Genomic DNA, 27,518 nt, shown 5'->3' with positions numbered 1-27,518 from the left:
ATTCTAAGTCACTATGACAATCTGAGATTCATCACTGGATAGCTATTGAAGATCGTTGAAAGCTGCCTTTTTTGGAAGACATTCCAGTCCCGGTTTGCTGATCATGTCTGTCCAAGTTTTGAAGATCTATTTTTTCAAGTTCTTGAAGGTTTATTTGGGAGCTGCATTCATATGTCAAGCTGGATTCTACTACAACTTAGTTTTTTTCATTTTGTTCAAGTTGGGCATTAGTACCTTGTATGCGCCAACTTGAGGGGGAGTGTTAGCATTATTAGGAGTTCTTTTTTCTTTAGTTCAAGCTGGATCTTCTTTCTTTACTTATTTGTATAATCCAGCTTGAGGGGGAGTGTTGAGAAGTACTGTTCACGTGACACTGTTCATATGAACAGTGATTTGGTTGTTAAAGAAAAAAAAAAAAGAAAAAAAAAAGTTACTGGTTACAGGTCCTAGGTTTTCTACATGGTATCAGAGCAGGCAGGGGTCACGGTATCAAGTCTCCCTGGGAGCGGGCAGGTGTTGAATTATTTATCCACCCGTGTCCCCCTTTGGATAGTCCGCCGTCTTAGAGCTTCTGTTTGATATACATATTGTTTCCTCCCTTTCCTAGAAGGTCGGCCTTTTAGAGGAAGCGGTTTCTACAGTTGTAATTACTGGGTGATGAGTTATTAATAACAAGGAGAAGTGAGTACGTTGAGAGACCCGTAGTTGTGTTTTTCCCATTCTTCTTCTTTTCCTTCTTGTGCTTTGGTACTGGTTTAACCTTCGTTGATAAAGTTTCATGGAATCAGAGAATGGTTGATCATTACCTTTGCATTTGTAGTTCCTGTTTTGAGAGTTCTTCAGTTTCTTTTCTTCTCTTTCCCTGGTGGGTAGCAACCTATGCTGCACCTCTTCTTAAACCCTAGTGAATCTTCATGAAGGAATAGGGTTTATATGCCGCTGATCTATTGAAGCATCTTCATACAGTTTTGTTCATTCTTTGTGGAGGATGCCGTATGGTATTTTTTCTGCACCTATTAATGTTTTATATTTCTCCATTTAGCCATTGATTGGAGTTAAGATTTGGGGTTATAATCCAGTGGATGAATTTCTGTTGCCCAGAATTTGGCCCTAATCAGATCTGTAGAATGGGCTGTTTGTGATTGTTCTTCAAAATCTGGATTTTTCATGTTACTTTTCTGAAGTTTCCTCTAAAGTACCTCATCCGGCCAGTTTCTCTGAGCCAGCCCGTGTTGTGCAAGAACAATCAGATAGAGGTGGACGTGCTTATGTTGTTGCTTACGAGTTATGAGGGGTGGTGTATCGTGGTCAGACGGGTCCAAAGCTGATCGTAGACCGCCCTTCTGTATAAAAGCTCGAGTGGTGTTATTCGCTGAGCCGAAAATACCAAAATCGGGTTCAATAGAAACCTACTGCGATTTCTCCTTCCCCTTGGTAGTTCGGTAGGGTGTTGCCCCAATAGTTCCCATCCTGCAACCTCCTATGGACTCTAAGTGGTGGGATTTTGGGGTAGAAGGTTCATGGTAGGTAGTTCCGATGCAGCGATCAAAATCCTTTTAGTATGTAGCGAGATCCGTCCTCCAACCAAGGGATCAAACTCGTTGGATTGATATCTAGTTCCACCATTGGCAAATCCTTCAATTCTGAGATGATTCTGCACCTTGTATAAAAGGCCCTGGCCCGGTTCTTCTTTAAATATCGCAATATCTGCATGATAGCCTCCCAGTGTTCAACTTGAAAACTAGCTAACTGCATTGACTAGGAAAGCAAGATCTGTATTATAATCCGTAAGGTAGATGAGCTTCCCAACCAGTCGCCAATACCGACCTGGGTCATCTAACAATACTCCTTCATCTGCTACAAACTTACAGGTATAATCCATGGGGGTGTCGGCTGGTCTACATTTCAACATATTAGTCTCTGTTAGTAGATCCTGCACATACTTCTGCAACGAAATGTTTATGCTGATTGAAGTCAGATTTTGGGGTGTTCTACACTGATCAAGGCCTACCTTCCGAAAGAATTGATGTGGTTGAGGTCCCTCCTTCAAGAGCTTGGGTTCCTACTAACAAGCCTATCTACAGTTTTTGTGATAACCAGGCAGCCATTTATATTGCTAGTCGGCTGGTCTACATTTCAACATATTAGTCCCTGTTAGTAGATCCAGCACATACTTTCGCAACGAAATGTTTATGCTGATTGAAGTCAGATTTTGGGGTTTTCTACACTGATCAAGGCCTACCTTCCGACAGAATTGATGTGCTTGAGGTCCCTCCTTCAAGAGCTTGGGTTTCTACTAACAAGCCTATCAACAGTTTTTGTGATAACCAGGCAACCATTTATATTGCTATTCACCTAGTGTTTCATGAGCGTACTAAGCACATTGAAGTTGACTGCCATTTTGTACAAGATGCTGTGGTGAAAAAGTTGATTGCTACACCCTTCGTTGCATCTGAGAATCAACTTGGTGACATGTGTTTACTAAGGTGTTATATTGCCCAACTTTTCTTACAGGGTGTTCCAAGTTGGGCATGGGTGATGTCTATGTTTCAGCTTGAGGGGGAGTGTTAGCGATAAGAGTATATTTGTCTTGATAATTGTTTAGTTAATAAGGGTAGTTTGGTCTGGGTATGGCAGTACAGTAGCGATAAGGTTGTAATTACTGGTTGATGAGTTATTAATAAAAGGGAGAAGTCAGTACCTTGAGAGAATTCAATTTTTTCTATCACAGTAGTTTTGTAACTTTTGTTTTTCCCATCTTCCAGTCCTGTTTTTGTCCTGCGCTTCATGGTTTGAACCAGTTTTTTGGTTCAAGTTTTGGTTCACAGAAGAAACCTCCAAATCATTGGCTAGTTTTTAGAAATTTATTTCCTTTTTTTTATTATTGTTTAAACTATTTAGTCAGATTGGAGTACCTCTTATAAATTCCAGATATATTTTGGAGTCTGTTTCTTTATTATGTTGGTTATTGGGTCTGTTTATGACACCCATTCACAGCCTGCGGCTGGAAGGGTTTCTTTTTTGAGTTGGGTCTCTGTTTTTAAAGTTGACTCAGTTAGGAACTCTCCAAACATGGCCTAGTTGGTCTGTTCTGTTCCTTTTTGATTCTTTTATTTAAACATGTAAAGTTTTTGGCACCCCAAGATTTGATTTATTGAAGAAGAAGCTTTTTGCTCTGTTTTGGTTCTATGGATTTCTGACTATTATGAGATTCAAGGGTGTACTGCTGTGGATTCATTGGTGGGGCTGGTGGGTTCAAAGCCTGGATCAGGTGGATTTCTGATCAACTTCTCTCTCCTTTCTCCTGCTAATCAGGTTCATGTTTCTGAACTTATTCTATCCTGTGATCTGCTATTCTGTTAGATTGCTTAAACTGCAGTTTAGTTCTTGAACTTAGATCTGTTTGCTGAATTGATTGTCATATGTTCCCTGGAAAAGCCATCATCAATCTGCTTACTGTTGTTAAATTTCAATTTCTGCTCTAAGCACTCAAAACCCTGATCGATTCTCAGTCATCCTGGTGCTATTCAACAACTTCTAAATCTGGACTTCAGAAAGTGTTTAATCTTTTTTCCAGAATATAAAAATAGTTCATTGTTTGATACCCTGCCGCTAAATAATTTGCCGTATCCCTCCCCCCCAACCAAATTATTGGCTGAATCTGAATATCAATATCTGAATTAAATTCTGTTTCCTGAAATCGATTTCAGATTTCTTACTGGTAATCAACTTCTTCAAAACTCAGGTTCTGGTTCAGATTTTTTGCATCTGATTTATTCTCAGTTAATTCATTATTCATTAAATCAGATAGCTATTCGGTATTGTTTCTAAACCCCCTAAACCTACTGTTGATTCTGTTATCTGGGTATCAAATGTCCTATTTCAACAAGGAAATCTTTATATCTCTGTATCAGTCCATCAGATCTTAAAAATCTTTGGGAGACTTGTTCTTCTTACCGATTAGAATAATTGATGGGAGTTTTATGCTCATCTGAACTGGTTTAACTAAGCTACTGTGTTCTCTCTTAAATCTGGTTGCCATGTTCCTGTGCTTCTAGCTTTCTTGTGGTTTCTGGAACCCTAACCCTTTAGGTGATCTAGAAACCGCATTAGTGAGGTGGATGTAGTCACCTACTATTGAAAGAGCATCAAGGATACGATATAGTCTCTCTTTGGTTAGACACCAAGCACTGCTGAATTTTTCGTCTGTTGGGTGTTTTTGGGGGGAAGGGGGGGGGGGAGAACTGCCATGAATTTCGGAGATCCAACCTTTGGGAAAACTTTGAAGTGGATGGAGTTGAAATTAACTTTTCTTCTAGGAGGTATAATAACATTGGGTCAAGTCTCCAGGGCTAACCTCTTCTATTACATTTTCTTTAGGCCTTTAGCAAAATATACAAGAAATGGAAGAAATTACTTCGGAGACTTCTCAGATTAGTTGGGTAAATGTCAAAAGAGAACATTTAGCTACTTAGGATTTGATTTTTGTCTATTCAAGAGGTAGGTATTGATTTAGGAAAAATGTAGCTTTCATAGATGTTTGAACGAAGTGAGACTGAAACAATAAAATACTTGTCCATCTCGTCATTTTGGTAGACGACTCATAGCTATGATTACAAATTATTAGGTACGGTGTCCCTCTTGATACTCTATAATATTCCGCAATCTCTCAAACATTTTCTATCTGAATTAGATCCACAAGAGTAGAAGAAATTGGAGCAAGTTGTAAATCAGGAGTCCATCTATATATTTGTTGAACCATAGATAAAGGGTTGGGAAAATGATGTCAAAAATATGACATGTTCATAGAAAGTAAAAGGTGATTGCAAGCACATATATAATGTACTTCTTATCAGATTTAAGGAAGATTGAATTGACGAAAAAGGATTTCACAATATCTTGATTGTTTGAAGCTATAAGAAATTTTGACCTTAGCCCAATCGGTGCAGCATTCAAAATTCTCTCAAAACCCCATGTTGGCTGTTATATTCAAGTCTCATCAACCATCTCATAGCTATTTTAGTACTAAGGCTCCTGTCTTGCTATATGGACGAAGTCTAAGATGGATTACTATTACTAACTATTGAAGGGGATCGAAAAATTACTAATCGTATTGAGTCCATGGATCCTGCCAAATCAAGATGTTACAGCCATGAACAACTTTCAAGCATATTAACTGTTGCAAAGGAGGAAGAACTTTAACTATGCTTTTATTGTGGAAATATTTCTTTCTTAGAATTTGAACCCTTAAGCTATTTGGATGAGTAAGGATTTGCTAAGCCAATTTCAGTAACAAAGCCTTATTATGAATTTCCATAAGCCTAAATCCCAATCCTCCAATCCTCCTAATGACTTCGGCTTACAAATCTTCTTCCATCCTATTGAACTTCATTTATGTTTTGAATCCCCTTCTCCTTTCCAAAATTTAGGACTAATGGAATCTAATTGGGCACGAATTTTTTTGACATACCAAAGCATATGATCCAATAAGTGGTAATGGATCCTAATGATGATTGGATAAGAACTCATCGTCCAACCTGCAATAACAAAGAAATTTTCCAACCCAATAACTTCTTCTCTATTCTCTGAATAACACTGCCACAAGGTAATTCTATTTCTAGGTTGTTGGAGTTCTCTTTTCTCTCTTTAATTCTCATGCTACATTCGATCATATTTTAATTCTTTCTCTTACATGTTTGCTATATATAACTTCACTTTTCTTAAAATTTATGTGTTAATACCAAACTTTATTATAAGTAATTTGATTAATATAAAGGTTAGTTAGGTAATTTTGTAAAGAAAAATCCATTTTTTGTGTAATCTCGTAATTTTCCAATAAAAAAAAAATATCGAGAAGTTATCAGTTGAACGGTTCTAAATAAAGAGTAAATTTATCCAAAAATTGAAATTTTTTATTAAAATTAAAGGATAAATTGTCCGATACAATCTATTACGATCGAAGCGTATGCCGACACCGTTACCAATATGTAAAACCATGGGTGAAAGTACCTCACAAGGGCCCCAATGAAGGGATCTCTTTAATGGGGACTAAAAGGATCCTCAGTGTCAGGTAGTGGCAAAGGTGCTGTCCCAAACATGTTCTTAAATATAAGTATCAGAGCCGGTATCGGTCTCATTACTGATATCTTTATCGATACCATTCACCATTGCGGATAGCCAATATTGAAAAGTTTTGCCCTTATTTTTCTTAAAATACTGGTTTTGAACGATTTTACCTCTATCGTGGACCATTATGCCAAAACTGTATCGATCAAATATGAATTAACCGATATGATACCGATATTTGAAACCATGGTCCCAAATGTAGGGGTGTCAACTGGTCAATCTTGATCGAGCATAATCAGACCTCACCATTTTTGCCCCTTCCATCGTGACCCCCCGAATAAGTAGTTGGGCGTGCATATGGCAGCATGAATCGGGTTGGCAGTATTCGGGCTAAATGGGCTCTAAACGGACTGTTGCACTATTTGCCACTAAATGGGCTCTTTCCGGGCTCATTGACTGAAAATCTGAAATGGGCTATAACCTAGCATTGATTATTACATACGAAAACAAAATACACCACCATATTGGACTCTTAATCAGTTGGTCCTGGTCAGGTTGGACCTCCGCACCGGGTACGACTGATCCAACCAGGACCGACCGACTATTATTCAGTCCGGGCTTGAGCCTGGCATGTTTAACAAATGGTCTGGACCAGTTTCGGATTTGTGACATTTGTCTGGTGGCTGGCCTAGAATTGACACCCCCTACCCAAATGCAAGCGTTGCTCCACCTTCAGACAATGAATGAAGAATAATGGTTGTGAATTGTGATCTAGCGGTAGCGGTTGTTCCACGTTCTCGCTTTATCCGTCTTTCAACGCGAGCATGCGGTGATCTAACTTCCTTACCTACTTCGTTTTTGTCTATTATTAGTCGTATTAATATTACGAAGATACCTTGTTGGGTTTTACTGTTTAAACAAACTGTCGCATTAGAATATTAAGATAAAAAAAGGTCTCTCCAACCTCGCGCAATTAGGCTTGTTATAAGAATGAAAAGAAGGTTCAAGGTTAAGTTGAGAGAGAGATAGAGAGAGATGGCTCATGGAGCAATAATGGCATCAGAGTTGCAAGTGGAAGGTGTGATTTTCCCTGGGAGCGTCAAGCCTCCGGGCTCAACCAACACCCTCTTTCTGGGTGGTGCAGGTTGATCTTAGTTTTTATTCTGTTTTGGGATTGTGTTAATGACATAACTGCATTTAGATCATGTAATTTTCTTTTGATTGTCTTTTACTTTATGCGTTTAAGTTTGCAACAACGCCAGTTTTTTGACGAAACTGTATGCGAGCACCCTTCATAAGACCATGATTTGTGTAGTACCCCTGCTCCAACACCCGAAATTGCACACGGGCATTGAAGGGAATCCTCCCCCTTATTTTATTTACCAAAGATGGGAGAGGGTTCTTTACGTAAGTAGGGTATACTACATTCTCTGACATAAATATATTTTGGGAAAAAGCTCTCTGTCTGGGAGTGTTGCCTATGCTAGCACTCCCATGAATCTATCTCTCTCCTTCCCATGTGAAAAGACACCTCTGCCCTCTTGTTTTAAGGAGAAGAGAGATAGACACATGGGAGTGCTGGCATAGGCCACACTCCCATACAAAAAATTGCTTCCCTTAAATCATTGTTTTGCTCACCTTTAAGATTTTATTATAATCCATATGTGAGATAAATCCTAACATCCAAAATTCTAAACTTAGGGAAATCCTAAACCCTAAAACCCTCTTGGTATCAATAAGAAATGGATCGAATTGTCTTTTGCCACATTGTAGAGAGAATCTACTATGATAATCTTTATGGGATGAGAAAGGTTTTTTTACAGCATGGACAATACATGCTGGAATTAATGATGAGGCATTAATTCAACACGATGAGAGGAACGAACACACTGTCCGAAGGAGGTTAAAACATCATTTCCGTTTCCCAGTGAGAGGAATCGGACCACTGTACCGGGCAAGGACAAGGCAGAAAAAAAATAATTGGGGCCAAATACTAATGATTTATGTATTTTTATTTTTTTTTTAGTTGAAAGAAGCTTTATTGAAAGATAGGACAAGATACAGCCGAGACATCCTGCTAACAAATATCCAAGAGCCAAGGATTGAAATTTAGCCACACTATCTTTCTTGCGAAGGATAAAGCTTTCCTAGCTAGGGAGTCAACAACAAAGTTCATATCCCTAGATATATGATTAAAGACAATAGATGTAAACTGGTTTGCTAAGCAATGAATATCATGGATAAAACTGCCAATAGCAACAAAAAAATTAGGGCCAAGTAATAATGATCTATGTATTTTTACTTCAACCATGGTGGAAGAAAAGAATTTCCTGGATTAGAATTGGTCACCAAAAATCTTTAAATCATTCATATCTGAAAGCTCAAAGATTCTAGGGTTTGGTTTGTTTAATTTCAGGTGTGAGGGGATTGCAGATTCAAGGACAGTTCATAAAGTTCACTGCCATCGGCATCTACTTGGGGAAGGAAGCCCTTCCCTCACTCGCCGCTAAGTGGAAGGGCAAGACCACCGAGGAACTCATCTCCTCCCTCGACTTCTTCACTGATATCATCTGGGGTCAGTAAATCAGTAAACCCCTCTCTCTCTCTCTCTCTCTCTCTCTCTCTCTATGTCCTCTGGTGTAGAAGTAGATACCATTAGATTACAGATCAAAAAGCCCCCTCTAGTTCATTGGCAAATGTTAAAATTGAATTTGAATTTGTGTTATGTGTGAAGGTGAATTCGAGAAATTCATAAAGGTCACGATGATAAAGACGTTGACAGGTCAAGAGTACGCACGGAGCGTGACGGAGAACTACATGGCGTACTGGAAAGCGGCGGCGGGGACTTTCACCGATGCAAAGTCCAAGGCGGCGGAGGAGTTCAGAGACGCCTTCAAAGATGAGACCTTTTCGCCTGGTGCTTCAGTCTTCTTCACTCTCTCCCCGCCGGGTTCCCTCACGGTTAGTTCTTTCTTGCGGCATTCTTCATTGGTTTTCCTTTATAGTGATTTGGATTTTGGGTTTGATTCTTCCTTTTTCTCTAATGAATCTCTCTATTCCTGCTGTGATATGGGCATTAAATGACATGAAGATTGCATTCTCCAAAGTAAAAGATGGGCCGATACCAGAAGCAGGGAGTGCAATGATAGAGAAGGAACAGATTGGGGAGGTTGTGCTGGAGAAGATCCTCGGCAAGAATGGAATCTCCCCTGCGGCCAAGCAGAGCTTGGCAGATCGCATTCATGGATTGTTGCTGAAATTCGATGATGCCAATCTCAATGTCAAAAGTTGAAGTTGCCAAGCAGGAAAATGGAGATTCTATCCACAATTCCGCATTCAGCAATTTTTTAAAAAAAACAAAAAAGAGTTTGATTCCTCTACACGTACAGACAGGTAAAAAGAGATAACCACCTATCCTAGTTTTTGCAAGAGGGGTATTTATGAAAACAAAATAAACATGTGATTGACTCTGAGATGTACGTTCACCTGTTCACCTGCACGTATGTGCAAATGATCCATGTTCGTAAGAACCCAACGGTTGAAGGTAGTGATAGAAGAAAAAATTTTGTTGCTATCAAGTTGCAGGAATGTTATTGTTACCGGGGTTCACAGCCTTAGAAATGGAATAATTCATTTCCCTTTTGGGTTCACAAGTACCCTCCTAAGTGTTTGTATTTTCTAAAATAGCCTTTTAGATTCTATTTCTTTGGCTGGGAATCAGGTAGCAGGAACATACGATGAACATTCCTGCAACTTGGGTAGCAGTAAAATTTCATTCATTGGGAGAAGTGTAATAACGTGTTTCCCATCCAACGGTTGAAGGTACAACAGGGCCGTCAGGCCGTGCATAAAACCTTTTGCCCCCCAAAAATATTTGAGATGAAAAGCAAACAAAAGCATGTTTTCGTCTTTTGACAAAGTAGTGAAAGAGATACAATTTCTTGAGTATATTAATGTGTCAAATAACAATTATGATACTTAATCCATGACAGCAACAATACAACAACAACAATAACTCAACCTTTCTTGAGTATATTAATATATCAAATAACAATTATGATACTTAATCCATGACATCAACAATACAACAACAATAATTCAGCCTTATCCCAACTTAATGGGGTTGACTACATGGATCCAAGAAAAGACAAATTATTAAAATATAGAAAGAAAGAGACAAACTTAATACACGACCTTTATATATAATATGAGAGAAATAATGCTATTTGATCGCATGTGGCGTGCGGTCCTTGTGCCCAGACATAAGCCGTGCAAAATGACTTGTATAGGGTTTCATTATATATTTATAGTGAGAGTTTTTTCTTCTTCTCTATAATCGATCTGAGAGAGGTGTGAGGATGAGCGGTTGTAATCCTATTATCCATTGATAGTGAAGTAGATTTCATCTTATCGTGGATATAGACAATTTTTATTGAACCACGTAAATCCTTGTGTATTATGTGATTATTGTTTGAGATTTTCAAATTTTTTTTTTTTGGGTATGTTTTGCAATTGTAATTTTTTAACTCAATATGGCAAATTGAACTTTTCAAATGGCTTTTTTTAATTTTCTTCCTCAAACATGGTTTTATGACTAGGGATCGACACTCGGTGATGCAAGAAATAGGCAACACATGACTGTGAAACCAGATCGGGTGATCCACGGGAAATAGATCCTCTATGGCTCGCTGCCCTATCCTGTCTGTGTTGCGTAGACACAGGGCCACGTGCAATGACCGCCTTACCCTTGCCCGAGCGGAGGTAAGGCAGTCATTGCACGTTGCCCTGTGTTTGCGCACCACAAGCTGGACGGGCAACTGCACCGTAGAAGATCTGGGTCTGTGATCTATGAAGGCGTATGTTGGCCAGTAACTAAAAGCGCAGAAAACATAATCAAGGTTCTTAGTATTTTACTTTTCTCCCTTGAGTACATAGACTCAACTCCACCCACCATTGAAGCTATCCTGAGCTTGCCTACAAGGATATTGTCCACAAACTGAAAAGGTTCAAGATTTAGTAGATCTAAGCAAGAAGAAACTAAAACTTTGAAGGACCTGATGGGTTTAATTTCAAGGAGAGATTTTTTGTCCCCTCCATGGGGATGTTTAGGGCTGCTTTTCATAAACGCGAACCAAGCCGTGTCATGCCGGGTTGGTGTGGTGTGGGCTTGGGTCTGGGTTCATTATTTTTTGGACAAATGACTTAAGATATTTTGAGCCCATTTGTCTTATTTCGTATTGGAGCTAAAAACCAAAAACCCATGACATAAAAATTTGGCAAATTGGCCCACAACATCTTAAGTTATTTGTTCAAAAAATAATGAACAGAGACCCAAGCTCACACCACACCAACCTGGCGCGGTACCGCTCGATTTGCGCATGTATGAAAAGCGTTCCTAGACATCCCCATGGAGGGATACTTCCTTCTTAGAACCCTTGTCTCTTATAAATCCTTGTCCTCTATTCTTTAGAATTTTATTGAAAGGAAAATCTTGTTGTAAACAAGGTTGGTAAAAAAAATTCATAACCTTACCTTTTATCCTTTTAGTATACCACATTTTCTTTTCAATGAGGATAAATCCTATCATTTAACATGCTTACACAAAAAATGTACATTTTTAATAATGATATAATGAAAAGTCATTTGAAAAAAAAAATTTGAAAACACTTTTTTATTATTACATTATTTAACTTTTTAGAATAAAACAAGAAATAAAAAAAAAAAAAAAAGAAGGTTATAAATTCTCATTTCACCACTTTTTTCACTTATTTATTAGATTGACATAATGATCAAATGAAGGACAGGTGTTAGGGCTACTTTTTTATTCACCCAACCCCTAACTCTTAACCATTTTGTAAATTGTTATAGATTTATGATATTTCTTAAACCATTTTTCATTGGTTGATCGAGAGTGGGCTTGGACCATTTATCGGATCGATCGATCCATAGCCGAATTGGACACTCTAGACAAGGTTCTTAGAAAAGTGATCTGATCCCTGTCGGTCTTTAAGTAAAACAAGTTTAATTTTAGGGAAGCAGTTTTCTGTATGGGAGTGTGGTCTAGGAAAGTACTCCCATGAGTCTATATCTCTCCTCCTCAAAACAAAAGGGCAAAGTTGTCTTTTCATATGGGGGGGAGGAGAGAGATAGACTCCTGAAAATGCTGGCGTAGGCCACACTCATGAACAGAGTTCTTTTTCCCTTAATTTTAATACTTTAAACTTATTATAGAACTCTTTTAAAGATAAGCTCTTATGTATACACACAAACTAGGTCGTGTTTGGTAACGCTTCTGTTCCAGAACAGGTGTTTTTTATCTTTATCATTTTTTTCTATTTTTGTGCTAGAAACATGTTTTTGGGCTCTAAAATTGTGTTTAGTAAACTTGTTCCAGAAACGTTTTTAAAACAAAAAAATAACACAATTCCGTTTGGTAAAACCTGTTTCGAAACTCTTTTTTATCAAATTAATGAATTATTATAGAAATGTCATTACTTGATTAAACTTACTTAAAATTAAGATGAAAACATCCAACATGATCATGTATAGGCAATCTATATTAATGATAATACTCAGAAAACCATTACACACAAATTTAAAATCTAAGGACAAAAAAAAGCATTTTTAAAACTACAATATTCCGAATCCTCAAACAGTATTCTAATTTATTACAACCACCGAAAACCTTTTTAAAAAAAGGGGAAGGTATTTATACGTGGGAGCTTCTCCCACCAACAACATCAAATAAAGGAGACAAGAGTTTTAACGCCATCCAGATTAGCATTTATGTCAATCTGACTGCATTTAATGTAGATCGTGCACAGTGTTCATAAAAACTTTTGCCTTAAAAGAATAAAAAGATATACCAAAAGTTTTCATATGCATTAAATGTAGTCAGATAGGCATAAATGTTAATCTGAAACTTCATTTGTGATGTGATCTAACTTGCCTTGCCTATTTGTCCTTGTCTTGGTGATAAAATATTAACGAAGGTACCTTAATTACTTGGTTTAATTAAGAGAACTGCTGTGTTTACAAAATAATTATAAAGAAAACTCTGTGGCAAGGCACCTCAGGCTTGTTATAAGAATAAGAAGGTTTGAGGTCGTCTTTACTCCTTTATCAATCTTAGTTGGACTTTGTTGTTTGAGAAGAGAAAGAGAAAGAGAAAGCGAAAGAGAGGAGATGGGTCCCGGAGCAGTAAGGGTATCTAAGTTGCAGGTGGAAGACGTGACTTTCCCTATGAGCGTGAAGCCTCCTAGCTCAACCAAAACCCTCTTTTTGGGTGGTGCAGGTGGGTTTTAGGAGTTTAATTCTATTTTAAAATGTTTTATGATCGGAATTGAGTGGAAATGAATGAGATTTAGTTGCGTGCAGGTATGAGGGGATTAGAAATACAAGGACAGTTCATAAAGTTCACTGCCATCGGCATCTACTTGGCGCAGGAAGCCCTTCCCTCACTGGCCGCTAAGTGGAACGGCAAGACCACCGATGAACTCAACTCCTCCCTCGATCTCTTTACTGATATCGTTTGGGGTCAGTAAACTCCTTTGATTGATTCGAGTCCTCTGTAGCGCGACACAATGTGTAGCGCATCATTCAATGGCCCTGTGTGTTGGGGCACGCAGCCCAACACACAGGCATACAGGGCTGCGTGCCAGAGCGCACAGGGCTGTTGGATGTACGCTACACACTGTGTCGTGCCACAGAAGAGCCCAACGATTCTTTGAGTCCATCTCTGTCTCTCTCTCTCTCTCTCTCTCTCTGTGCTAGTGTATGAGTTGTTGGGGTTATGTGCGCAGGTGAATTAGAGAAATTCGTAAGGTTGACTTTTATAAAGACATTGACGAGTCAAGAGTTCACAAAAAAGGTGACTGAGAACTGCGTGGCTTACTAGAAAGAGGTGGAGACTTACTCCAATGTGGAGGCCAAGGCGGTGGAGGAGTTCAGAGACGCCTTCAAGGATGAGACCTTCCCGCCTGGTGCTTCCGTCCTCTACACTATCACCCCTCCCGGATCCCTTATGGTTCATTCCTTTCTTTCTTTCTTCCTTCTTTCTTGTTGCATGACACTGGATCTGTTGCACACATGTGCATGCTCACAAAATCGAGTTTGGTTCCTCTGCACATGTCAACAGGTCAACGTACATGCGAGAGCCAACCACCTGTCCTATTTTTGCCATTTACAAGGGGAGGAGGGGATTTTATGAAAACAAAATTAAAATGTGATTGGCTTTGAACTGCACGTTCACCTATTGGTACGTGCACATGATTCATTCTTGTGAAGAAAATTTCACCTTAAATACATTGTTAACATGATATGTGCCGGCTGAATAAAAAGTCAATAAACTTTTTACCCAAAAAAAAAGTCAATAAACTAATAATAAGACTCACATCCCCATGACAAGTTAGTGGAATTTTTATGTACACAAAGTGATTAAATTAGGGGTGTAACTTTGGCCTTGACTTTGCCAAAAAACAAAAAAAGGGTTTGGTTTTGAGGGCCGGTTACGACTGGGAATTTTCTTTCTATAAAAAAAGAAGGATTGGGAATTTCCGGCCTTGAGTCAGGGTCAGGCCGGATCAGGGTTGAGGCCTCGGGCTAAGCCCGACCCAACCCTGTCTTCTTCTTCCTATTCTTTCTCTTCTTTTTCTTCTTCGTCATCTTCTTCTTCTTCTTCCCAGGGCCAGCCCATGCAGTTCTCTTCCCCCTCATGGTCAAGGTCAATAAGGGTTAGCCTGGCCCAACCCAACCTTGTTGCAGCCCTAGGTTAGATGACTTGTATCAAGAGAATGTGGGTCTCACTGTTAATTTTTTATGGGAAAGGATTCCTTACATTGTTGAGTATAGTCTTGGGTGAATAAGACAAAAGGGGTAGGGTTTTTATGACATATCATCTCGTCACATGAACAGTAGTCATATGTGAGGAGGTGTGCAATTTTATTTTTGAGCTAGAGTTGTACAAAATATTTTCCCTTTTTAATTTACCATTTGACAAAAAGGGCAAGGGCTTTTATGATATATCACCCCCACACATGAAAAGTGATATGTGAGGAGATGTGTAATTTCATTATTGAGCTGGCGTTGTACAAAACCTTTTCCCTTTTTTATTTACCATTTGGGACTAACAGGCACACCTGCACCAGCCCCCAACCGTCCTCTTTGACATGTAAAATCACTTCACGTGATTCCCTAGACTTTTTTTCTTTTGCATGTGATTGGTTCTGAGAAATACGTTCACCTGCACGTAGGCTCATATGATTCAGGATTGGGTTTGATTCTTCTTGCCTCACCTCTCTCTTCCTGCTGACAAGAAGATTGCATTCTCCAAAGTAAAAGATGGGGCGATACCAGAAGTAGGGAGCAGTGCAATGATAGAGAATAAACACATGGGGGAGGTAGTGCTGGAGACCATCATCGGCAAGCATGGAGTCTCCCCTGCGGCCAGGCAGAGCTTGGCAGATCGCATCCACGGATTGTTGTTGGAATATGATACTGCCAATGCCAATGTTGTGAGTGAGGACAAAGTAATTGAGGTTGCATGCCAAGCAGAAAATATTGGAGACTCTATCCGCATTCAGTAAGCAATAGAAACTTAGGGTTTGGTTTTCTTTTGCGAATGTAATTTTTTTTTAGGGGTGATGTTCTCTGTGCCATAGCGCAGGCTGCACCCTGACACATGGGGGTGGGTGCAATGACCACCCTGCCCCCTGAGTGGCAGGCCCATGTGCCTAGGCGCAATCTTCACTGCAGCATAGAGAACATTCTCCATTTTTTATAACTCAATATGGTCAATTGAACTTTTCAAATGGATTTTTTATTTTCTTATTTTCTTCCTCAAACATGGTTTTAAGACTAGGGATCGGCACTCGGCGATACAAGAAACAGGCAACACATAAATGTGAAACTAGATCAGGTGATCAAAGAAGGCCTATGTTGGCCAGTAACTAAAAGTGCAGAAAACACAATCAAAGGCTCTTGATTTTTTACTTTTTTCCCTTGACTTGCAAAAGCAGACAAGCATTACGACACTGTTTCTGAATTCTCCTCCTCGACAGTCTTTCAAAAGACGGACAATCAACTTCTTCTCTAGATCGAATTCCACGAAAAATACCTGCAATTCATCTTTCCTTTTTTTTCAAACCCTAAACGATTTGGGGAAGATGAGTTGCATTATTTTTTTTCCTTGCAAGGGCATTTTTGTCACTTACCCCCTTGATTTTAACACTATTAGTCCTAAACTAACGAAATGGGGGCATGTGTTAACTTTTAAGAACCTCAGGGGGGGCACAAGAAAATTTTCCAAAGCTGAGAGGTGTTTTTGTAATTACGTGATAATGTGATACCTTGAAAATTTCTCTATATTTTATTATTTTATGTAAAATTTATAATTTTCTCCCCAACCCAACCCAACCCACCCGACCCGATGCATCTCCCTTCCCCCTTCCCATGATCAGGGCTAATAAGGGTCTGCCCAACTTGACCCTAAGGGCAGGTCAAGGTTCGATTTTTCAGGCCCTGAGTTAGGCTCGGGCTAGGCCTGGGCCTAGTTAAGGGGACTTAGGTATGGGTTGGGGTTTTAAATAGCCCGGCCCAAGCCGACTCTGTTGCAGCCCTAGGTAAGATGTTCAGAGGGGATTGCCCAATGCATAAGTCTTCGAGCAGTGGTGAGATTCACAAGGGAGCAAGCAAAAAAAATTGCATTTCATGGTAAGGGAAGCAATGGGATTTTAAACCCTAGCCGGAGTGGTCTGACCTACCCTTATGGGTTTCAAGGTCGAACAGGTGAAAATTGGATTGAATCGATCTAAATTAGTCCAAACTGAATTGAATCGAAGCTTATTGGATCGAATTTGAATTGGGGTATTGTGAAATTGAACCCTAATCTGATCGCAATAAAACTGACTGAATATAGAATGATTGACACCCCGACCGACCCTTCTCCCTCCCCCCCCCCCCCTCCCTTCTTTTGTTTTGTAATTGTTAATATGGTATAAATAAAGATTGAGATTGAAATGAAGCCTATTGGATCGGTTTCGGATTGGTGTTTTACGACATCTAACTCAAACCGATATAAAATTGACATCAGCCCGAAATCCTTTGGGAAAAAATGATTTTTTTTCCTTGATTGACACACTGAAGCTAGAGGTATTGGGATCTCTATCCCCTCAATTTACATGCCCCTCGATTTCTTCAATTCCATCTAATAGATGATGGAAATGACCACCCTACCCCCTGCCTGAACATACTTCTCGGGTGGGGTCTACCTCCCTTTATTAGAGAGAATTGAGGAAATTGACAGACAGGTAAATTGAGGTGATAATTTTCCGGAGATATTGTGGGAGGCACAACCACCAAAAAAAAATTTTGAAACGAGAATGGATCATTTGCAAGTATGTGTAGGTGAGCATACATGTGAGAGACAACCACTTGTCTTTTTCTTTCCATAATTACCTTCCTCCATTTTAAATGGAAAAAAATGAGACAGGTGGTTACTTCTCACATGTATGTGCTCCTACACGTGCGTGTAGAGGAACTTGACTCATTTGAAACTTCATTAATTTGTGCTGTGATCCAACTTACCTCGCCTAGTTGCCCATGTGTTGGTGATAAAATATTAACTTACTTGGTTTAAGTGAACTGCTGCACAAAATAATAGTAAAGAAAACTCTGGCAAGGCATTTCAGGCTTGGCATATATATATTAAATTTGAGAATGAATGGAATAATTTTATTATCCCATGTGATGACTTTATATATATAAAGAATACAAGAGATGGGATTGAATCCCTTGAGAGAAGGAAAGAAAAATCAAATAATAAAAGAGAGATTGATTCAATCTCAACGAAAGGAAAGGGAAGAGATTGAAATCAACTCATGGGAACTTAGATTCTCTCCCAATTGAGATCACGCATCATTCCCGTCCCAATTAGCTGCTTCGTTGATAGTTGTAAGATACAAAAAGTGGGAAAGAAGAGATCGAAAACCACAATGCAAAGACTGAGTTAGACGAGAAACAGAAATTAAATTAAACTGAAAAGAGGGATTATATAAAACGTCCTTGAGAAGAATGTTCGGGGTTAAGAGATAAGGAACCGCGATGGGTGATAGGCAATGTAAGGCCATTAGGCAGCTGAACCGGTTAGCAAAAGGAAGAGGGGTACGGTCGATGAGGCGTGAAAATCACAAGTCATGTGATCAGTAGCTCCATCGTCGATAATCCATGGGATAGAAACCATACTTGAAGCAGATAAACATGCCTCAGTACCTGCGAAATTGGCAAAGGAAAGGGGGTTGATGGCACCCAAGAGCGATAAGAGCTGTTGATACCATATTAAATTAGAGAATGAATGGAATAATTATAATATCACATGTGATGACTTTATATAAGAATACAAGACATGAGATTGAATCCCTTGAGAGAAGGAAAGAAATATCAAATAATAAATGAGATATTGATTCAATCTCAACCAAAGGAAAGGGAAGAGATTGAAATCAACTTAAATATGGGAACTTAGATTCTCTCCCAATTGAGACCACGTAACATTACAAGAATAAGAAGGTTTGAGGTCATCTTTACTCCTTCATTTCTGTTGTTGTTTGAGCGAGTAGAGCAATCTTAGTTGGGGCTTTGTTGTTTGGGGGGAGAAAGAGAGGAAATGGCTCCTGAATCAGTAATGGTATCTGAGTTGCAGGTGCAAGACGTGACTTTCCCTGTGAGCGTGAAGCCTCTTGGCTCAACCAAATCCCTCTTTTTGGGTGGTGCAGGTAGGTTTTAGGAGTTTAATTCTATTTTATGTTTTATGATCGGAAATGAATGAGAATTAATTGCGTGCAGGTGTGAGGGGATTGGACATACAAGGACAGTTCATCAAGTTCACTGCCATCGGCATCTACTTGGCGCCGGAAGCTCTTCCCTCACTCGCCGCTAAGTGGAAGGGCAAGACCACCGATGAACTCATCTCCTCCCACGATTTCTTCACTGATCTCGTCTGGGGTCAGTAAACCTACCTCTCTCTCTCTCTCTCTGTTTGATCTTGTCCCCTCCAATGCCCTGCCCGGCCCAGTCCCCCAGTGCCTATAATAAGGAGGGCACAATGACCACCCTAGCCCTGTCCAAACACTCCGGGTGGGTTCGAATCATTATTTGCTCCATTTCTCTGCCTGGCCCATTTTCCCAAGTTCCTCTAATATGGAGCGAAAATGATCACCCTACCCCCTGCCCGGGTGGGGTCCACCCCCTATTAGAGGGACTCGGGGAAATGGACTGGGCAGGAAATGGAACAGATAATTTTTCGAGTGGGTTCCACCTTCCCTTATAGGCATTAGGGGAACTGGAGGAGATAATTTCATGCTTTGAGTAAGGGTGTCAATAAAACTAAACCGAACTAGTCAAACCGGCCTTGCCAGATTGAGCCCAATCCAAACCGAATCAAGACCTTATCGGTTCGGCTTCGGTTTGCAGGTTAGAACACCATTCGGTTTTTGCTCGGTTCGGGTTAAACTGATTGGCCGACCGATAGGACCAAACACTGAAACCTATCGCCAAACCCTAAAAACCATACTTAATCCCTACGCAAAACCAGTCTATACCCAGTTTTCAAATCAAACCGAACCGAAAAGTCCTTATTGGTTCGGTTTCGATTTCCCTAAAACTCACATCGAAACTGAAAAACCCGAACCGAACCGCCGGAACACCCTTAGCTCTTTGGTCTGTCCTTTGGTAGAATTAGTTGGCAAACGTTAGGATTGAATTTGAGTGTTTATATATAGATGTTTTAGAATTATTGGAATAGTAAGCGTATGAGTTGTTGGGGTTATGTGCGCAGGTGAATTCGAGAAATTCATAAGGGTGACTTTTATAAAGACATTGACGGGTCAAGAGTTCACAAAAAAGGTGACTGAAAACTGCGTGGCTTACTGGAAAGAGGTGGAGACTTACTCCGATGTGGAGGCCAAGGTGGTGGAGGAGTTCAAAGACGCCTTCAAGGATGAGACCTTCCCGCCTGGTGCTTCTGTCCTCTACACTATCTCCCCTACCGGATCCCTCACGGTTCGTTCCTTTCTTTCTTTCTTCCTTCTTTCTTGTTGCATGACATCGGATCTACAACACGCATGTGCATGCTCACAAAATCGAGTTCGGTTCCTCTGCACGTACCAATTGGTAAACTTAAATGTGAGAGCCAACCACCTATCCTATTTTTGCCATTTACAAGGGGAGGAGGTGTTTTTATGGAAACAAAATTAAAATGTGATTGGCTTTGAACTGCACGTTCACGTGTTGGTACGTGCAGATGATTCATTCTCGTGAAGAAAATTTCACCTTAAATACATTGTTAACATGACATGTGCCGGGTGAATAAAAGGACAATAAACTAATAATAAGACCCACATCCCCATGACAAGTTATGATTTTTTATGTCCACGAAGTGATTAAATTAGGGGTGCAAGTTTGGCCTTGACTTTACCCAAAAAAAAAAAAAAAGGGTTTGGTTTTGAGGGTCGGTCAGGACTTGGAATTTCCTTTCTATATAAAAAAAAAAGGATTGGAAATTTTCAGCCCTGAGTCAGGGTCGGGCCGGATCAAAGTTGAGGCCTCGGGCTGAGCCCGACCCGACCCAACACGATCCTGTCTTCTTCATCCTATTCTTTCTTTCTCTTCTTCTTCTTCCAAGGGCCAACCCATTCAATTCTCTTCCCCCTCATGGTCAGGATCAATAAGGGTCAGCTCGGCCCAACCCGACCTTTTTGCAGCCCTAGATTAGATGACTTGTGTCATGAGAATGAGGGTCTCACTGTTAATTTTTTATGGGAAAGGGTTCCTTACATTGTTGAGTATAGTTTTGAGTGAATAAGACAAAAGGGGCAGGGGCTTTTATGACATATCACCTCGTCACATGAATAGTCATATGTGAGGAGGTGTGCAATTTCATTTTTGAACTGAAGTTGTACAAAATATTTTCTCTTTATCTATTTACCATTTGACAAAAGAGGCAAGGGCTTTTATGATATATCACCCCTTCACATGAAATGATATGTGAGGAGATGTGTAATTTCATTTTTGAGCTGGTGTTGTACAAAACCTTTTCCCTTTTTTATTTAGCATTTGACACATGCCGTGTAAACAGTGTATGTAAAATGTAATATTTTTGTTATAGACAAAGGTAGATCGAGGGGTGGGGATAAGGAGGGACATTAGATGAGGGCAAGGGATCTCGAAACGGAGACCACCTAGTGGGAGTGGGACTAGCAGTCACAACTGCACCAGCCCCCAACTAGATGCGCTAGGCAGCCGTCCTCTGTGACATGTAAAATAACTTCATGTGATTCCTTAAACCTTTTGTTTTTGAATCCGTTCCTCTGCACGTACATGTGAGAGGCAACCATCTGTCTAACATGTAGGGATGCAAACGAATTGGATTTGGCTTGGATAGTGTTATATCCGTATCTGCATCCGCATCCGATTAGCTTTCGAACGGATTCGAATAGTGCTAAACGGATACAGACACGGATATGGATCGGATATTTTATCCGTTTACATGTAAATATAGCTTTTCGGATGGCTATAGCCTATTCGTATCCACATCCATTTAGTTTTCGGACGGATTTGGATAGTGCTAAGACTATTCATTTACACCCCTACTAACATGCGATTGGCTTTGAGAAGCACGTTCACCTGTATGTACGTGCAGATAATCCTTTTATTTTTGTTTTTGGGTAAGATTCGTGATTCCTTAGACTCTCACAGTGATTTGGGTTTGATTCTTCTTGTCTCACTTATCCCTCTATGTTTCTCCATGAAAATTACATTCTCTAAAGTAAAAGATGAGGTGATACCAGAAGTAGGGAGTGCAATGATAGAGAATAAATACATGGGAGAGGTAGTGTTGGAGACCATCATCGGCAAGCATGGAGTCTCCCCTGCGGCCAGGTGGAGTTTGGCAGATCGCATCCATGGATTGTTGTTGGAATATGATGCTACCAATGCCAATGTTGTGAGTGAACACAAAGTAATTATTAATTAAGGTTTCATGCCAAGCAGGAAATGGAGAGAGAGCCATTCAGTAAGCAATAGAAACTTTTTTAGAGAGAGAGAGCCTTTATTTGTTTTCTGTCTGGGATTTTATGGATGAATAATGAAGGACATTAATGTTATTTCCCCTTATCTTTTTTTTTTTTTGGTAGAATTTCCCCTTTATCTTCAAAATTGAAATTTTTATTTTTTTTACATGGGAAAAGATCCCTGCTTGGTGGCACCCCCTATGCCCTCTCATATGCATCGTGAAATGATGCCCCTACCCCCTGGGTAGATACCAGGTGTGTTCGCCCATACGACCAAGTAATGATCTCTTGCCTTTTTTTATTTATGATGTGATGAATGGTTCAAATTCAGCCTTCACAGAGCTCCTATCTTTGTTGTTGTTGGTGTCGATTGGCTCAAATCACTCCCACCTTCCTCACTGATTTCATCCAAGTCTGAACTCAGAGTTTGGGCTGGTGTAGTTCAGCATAAGCCCCTGCCAGGTTCAGGTAGGCTGGGCTTGGCCCTAATTTTATCATTTTAATTTTAACATAAAATAGAAAAAATAATTTATAACCTAAATATTTATATATTAAATATATCAAATCAATGATATATATTAAATAAAAATTTTGAAAATTAATCCATGACCTTTATAAATAAATAAATGTGTGTGTATGTGCACATGCGAACATCCATTTTTATTTTATTTTATTTTTTTGAAAAAATGATGCATATCAGTTTGATGCAATCAATGTGTATCAGTATCGATATCGATTGTCAAATATGGTATATTAAACTTTTCATATAGATCTTTAATTTTCTTCCTCATCTTTACTCCATAGTCTCAAACTCTACCATTGAAGTTGTCCTGAGCTTGTCAACAAAGATAATATGTCCAAAAACTGAAAGGTTCAAGATTTAATAGATCAAGGCAATAGGAAACTAGAACTATGAAAGAGCTCATGGGTTAGGGTTTCAAGGTGGAAAAAAAAAAACCCTTACCCCCCCCCCCCCCCTTCCCCCAATTTTTTTTGTATATTTCTTGCATCAAATGGGTAGTTCTTGCTTGTAATGAGATGGAATATTTTTATGATGAAGATTATTGGAGTTATGTACTTATGTTAGTGTTTATAAGATTAGAAATGAGGATACTATAACTGAAAATTTAGGGGGAAATGTCAAATGTGTATATAGTCTTTAAATATAAAATATGTAAAAGTATTAGGTTATTCTATTTTTTTTATTCTTCTCCAAACCCCTTTTACAAATTTTCCAGTTATTTAATATTTTTTTAGATTATTTAAACTATTTTTCATTGGATGATCTGGAATCGGCTTGGATCGTCCATCAGATTGGCCAATCAATGTTCAAATCGGGCAATCCGGATCTGGATCTTCACAGAACAATCTGATTTCCATCCTTTCTAATCCATAGAATTTGATTGAAAATAAACTAAAGTTTATTTGTTAAGCAAAAATGATCAAGTTAAAGACTGGCTTTAAAGCCTACCTACCAGGAGCTCTTGGGTTCAAAGTTCAAACCTCCTGCTTTACACCTTCCCTTCCCCATAGAGTAGGACAGATCAAAATAATAAATATAAACTGTTTGAATGGTGCATAAAGGCCGGAAGGGTAAGTTTATCAATTAGATTGCCAAACAAAATGGTCAAGTGAAGGATTAGTGCTTGGGGCTCTAAGACAGATTAGGCTCCTCTCCCGCATGGCACGGTGTGCAGCGCACATCGTGCGACTGGGGAGGCCACGATCCATATGCCAGCATGTTGGGATATGTGCTGCCATGTGAATCGGAGCTCCCCAGCCACACGATGTGCCCTGCACGCCCTGAAGGACTGTTTGAATGGTGCAAAAGGGTTAGAATATAACTCGGCTCTCCCTGGGCCTCAAATCACTAAATTATACCATACCCCCCCCCCCCCCCCAAGAGAAAATGTATGGTGCCTATCACTTTAGAAATAGTATGGTCAAATTGGTTGTATCAGCCAAAAAAATAGATTTTTGATCTCAAATCTTCTTGATACTGCAGATCTGTGCTGGTATCGGAATTACTATCTGTAGAGAGACATGATATATAATACCATGTTTTACAACCTTGGTCCATCCAAGGTTTCAAGAATCAGAATTGAACCCTATTCCCACAAGTCCTATTCCCACATTAGCAATGTTGGATGAAACCTGTTTTTAATAGGTAAGTCTCTCTCAACTGACAACTGTGAGACATTGTTCCTTGCCAACTAAACTACCCCTTTGGGTGAGGAACTGACGTAGAGTAGGATATCCAAGAAAAGTAGCAGGCTCCTCTCCAATGAGGAATCCACCCAATGAGTGCCCAATGAGACATCCAATGGTTGGGCTGGCTGGTACACACACTCGGGGATGTGTGCTAGCCAACCTGGATTGAGCTCCTCTCTAGGGAGCGCAACGCCCATGGAGTGCTCGGGGGGCATTCAGCCGTTGGGTTGTGCCGTACACATCGTGATGGTTGATTAGGCATGCGCCGGGATGTGTGAGACACAGCTCAACCCTTGGATGCCCTCCCCCCTAGGCACTCCCTGGGTGTTGAGCTCCCTGGGGAGGAGCCGGATCCTACCAGCCCAGCCAAACCGTCAGATGTCTCATTGGGGACTCCCTGGGCAGTGAGCTCATTGGATCCCAAGAAGTGGGTTTTTCTCCTACGAGCACCCCATTCGGGAAGTGCCCAGTAAGGCATCCAACGGTGGGGCTGCTCGCAGCGCACCGAAGTGGGGCCAGGCACACATCCCAAAGCACGCTACGAGCAGTTGGATGCCTCACTGGCACGAGAGGAGCCGAATCCGTGGTTCAATGGTGGGGAGTGGGGAGTGTCGCTGAAGGACAGATCCAAAGAGAAGAATGATGGTTGTGCTGTGGGAGTACTTGTCCATGTGTATGAGCGTTGCTCCACGTTCTCGCTCTAACAGTCTTTCAGCTTGATCGTTGTGATCTTAAATTCTAACCTAACCTCCATTACCTACCTACCCTCTATTGCCGGATTACAGAGATACCTACCTTAGTTCCTTTATTACAGAGAGAGTTCCTTTCTGTTGTTGTTCGAGCTGCGAGTAGAGCTATCTTACTATCCTAATTGCGATTTGTTTGGAGAGAGAGAGAGACAGAGAGAAATGGCTAAGCTAATGGCTCCTGGTCCAGTAATGGTATCGGAGTTGAAGGTGGAAGACGTGAATTTCCCTGGGAGCGTGAAGCCTCCAGGTTCAACCAGCACCCACTTTCTGGGTGGTGCAGGTGGGTTTTAGGGTTCTAGCAATTTCTTCCCCCAACTCCTACACCTCTGCCTTTTGATGACATCTTCTGCTATTAGGACGGAGAAATTTTTTCACTCAGTCCGTCGTCGATGGCTCTGTTTTCAAAAACTGAATGAGAAATAATGGGTGGTGTGGTTTGTGTATTTTAATTGCAGGTGTGAGGGGATTGGAGATACAAGGACAGTTCATAAAGTTCACCACCATCGGCGTCTACTTAGGGCACGAATCCCTTCCCTCACTCGCATCTAAGTGGAAGGGCAAGAACCCCGATGAACTCAACTCCTCCATCGATTTCTTCACTGATATCGTCTCGGGTCGGTAAACCTCTCTCTAGATACCCTCAAAACAGACACAAATTACAGATTACGGATCACTGAGCTCTCTAACTAGAAGGGAAATAGAAGAATTGAAATTGAGCATTGTTTGTATTATTTGCGCAGGTGAATTCGAGAAATTCATAAGAGTGACGATGTTAAAGCCATTAACGGGACAACAGTACGCTGAGAAGGTGACGGAGAACTGCGTAGCTTACTGGAAAGCTGTGGGGATTTACACAGATGCAGAGGCCAAGGCGGTGGAGAAGTTCACAGTTGCCTTCAAGGATGAGACTTTCCCACCTGGATCTTCCATCCTCTTCACTCTCTCCCCTCTTGGTTCCCTCACGGTTCGTTCCTTTCTTTGATCCAATAATCATTGCTTTTTTCCTTTATAGTGATGTGGGTTTGATTCTTCCTTTTCTCTTACCTCTCTCTTGTCACTGTGATGTGATTTGAAGATTGCATTCTCCAAATTAAAAGATGGGGCGATACCAGAAGTGGGAAGTGTTGTGATAGAGAACAAACAGTTGGCGGAGGCAGTGCTGGAGTCCATCATCGGCAAGCATGGAGTCTCCCCTACGGCCAGGCAGAGCTTGGCAGAGCGCATTCATGGATTGTTGCTGGAATTTGATGCTGTCAATGTCAATGGTTTGGGTGGGGACAAAGTTGAGGTTGCCAAGCAGGAAAATGGGGAATCTCTGCAAGCAGTAAAGACTGCATAGAGAGAGAGAGAGAGAGAGAGAGAAGGGGACTATGGTTGTGTAATGTGTTTGATATTTTTCTTGCTGACCAAATGAATATGAATCAGAGATAAATAAAGAAGTTTTTTTTCAGATGAAAACTTTGAATTTGATTGCTCCTTTCCTTCTTTGTTTTGTACAAGTCTCTAATTTGCTATTTGCTCAATGCCTTGTTTCTGGTCATGGTGAGGACTGGGGGTATCCTAGAATAGCATGGATTAAATGCCTCGGAGAGAAAAATCGGAGTGTGGTGGATTGGGCTACTAAGAATAGTTTAGATCGCTTTGCCATGGTGGAAATGAGTGTCAGAGAGGAAAATTTAGATAAGATCTACCACCTTAGAAGATTTCCAAAGCACATTTTTGACGTAGTAAGGGTTTTGTGGATTATTATCCTCTCTAATTCTTAAAGCTCAGTAGTGCGGTAGTGTTAGGTGGAGATGTCGATACATGACAGTTCGGACATCCAAGCATTGCCATGTGTCTGAGCTGCCACGTGTTGACATCTCCACCTAGCACTGCCACACTACCTAGCTTTAAGGAATTGGAGAGGATAATTTTCCGGGTTTTGTAGGTGAGGGGAGGGACTGGATCTTTATCGTCGCCATTTTTTCTGCCCCTCCATTTCCTCCATTACATCTAATAGGGGGCAAAAATGACCATCCTACCCCTTACCTGAACACACTACCCAGGAGGGGTCCACTCCCCCCTTTTAGATGTAATGGAGAACATGGAGGAGCAGATAAATGGAGACAATAATTTTTCGGGAGGGACCATGGGTAATAGGGATTTGAAGTTAAAAAGGTGAGAAGAGGAGTAATAGTTTACTATTCTGGCAGAATCGGAAAAGAAATTTCCCCTATCCTTCTTCCTAATCCTTAGTCCATACATGTAGGGGGTTATATTCTTTTTGTTTGGTTGAATAGGGGGTTATATTCTACAACAAAAATGGTATTACACTTATAAAAGGGAAAAAGAACACTGTCCGACAACATAGTTTCTGCCCAGACACAAAAGGGGGCCAAAATGATCGCGCTGCTCCACAACCCCCTCCCCCCAAATGAAAAATCCCACT

The 27,518-nt window shown here is 40.4% G+C and overlaps 2 protein-coding genes across 7 annotated transcripts; both read left to right on the top strand.

Annotated features, from left to right (window-relative positions):
* The first annotated feature begins 6,821 nt into the window (after positions 1–6,821).
* LOC122651924 (chalcone--flavanone isomerase-like) lies at positions 6,822–26,474 on the top strand. 6 transcript variants are annotated; one of them, XM_043845503.1, is made up of 6 exons: positions 6,822–6,825; positions 12,961–12,966; positions 13,282–13,360; positions 25,543–25,701; positions 25,828–26,051; positions 26,163–26,460. In XM_043845503.1, exons 3-6 carry the CDS (start codon positions 13,309–13,311, stop codon positions 26,424–26,426), a joined length of 699 nt encoding a protein of 232 aa, XP_043701438.1. In that variant the 5' UTR covers positions 6,822–6,825; positions 12,961–12,966; positions 13,282–13,308; the 3' UTR covers positions 26,427–26,460. The 6 variants fall into 6 exon arrangements, with proteins under 6 accessions (XP_043701438.1, XP_043701433.1, XP_043701437.1 ...); XM_043845498.1 differs by lacking the exons at positions 6,822–6,825; positions 12,961–12,966; positions 13,282–13,360; positions 25,543–25,701; positions 25,828–26,051 and adding exons at positions 7,096–7,210; positions 8,483–8,641; positions 8,801–9,027; positions 9,158–9,208 and having other exon boundaries at positions 26,214–26,474; XM_043845502.1 differs by lacking the exons at positions 6,822–6,825; positions 12,961–12,966 and adding an exon at positions 7,113–7,130.
* On the top strand, positions 13,111–20,410 carry LOC122651594 (chalcone--flavanone isomerase-like). Its single transcript, XM_043845037.1, has 5 exons — positions 13,111–13,170; positions 18,671–18,833; positions 18,904–19,062; positions 19,895–20,229; positions 20,360–20,410. The coding sequence occupies exons 2-5, from the start codon at positions 18,725–18,727 to the stop codon at positions 20,408–20,410; spliced, it is 654 nt and encodes a 217-aa protein (XP_043700972.1). The 5' UTR covers positions 13,111–13,170; positions 18,671–18,724.
* Positions 26,475–27,518: the final 1,044 nt, after the last annotated feature.

The sequence above is a fragment of the Telopea speciosissima genome, chromosome 2, assembly GCF_018873765.1.
Source record: "Telopea speciosissima isolate NSW1024214 ecotype Mountain lineage chromosome 2, Tspe_v1, whole genome shotgun sequence".
Classification (NCBI taxonomy): Eukaryota; Viridiplantae; Streptophyta; class Magnoliopsida; order Proteales; family Proteaceae; genus Telopea; species Telopea speciosissima.
The sequence above is the reverse complement of the archived record's forward strand: the minus strand, read 5'-3'. Positions and strand labels throughout refer to the sequence as shown.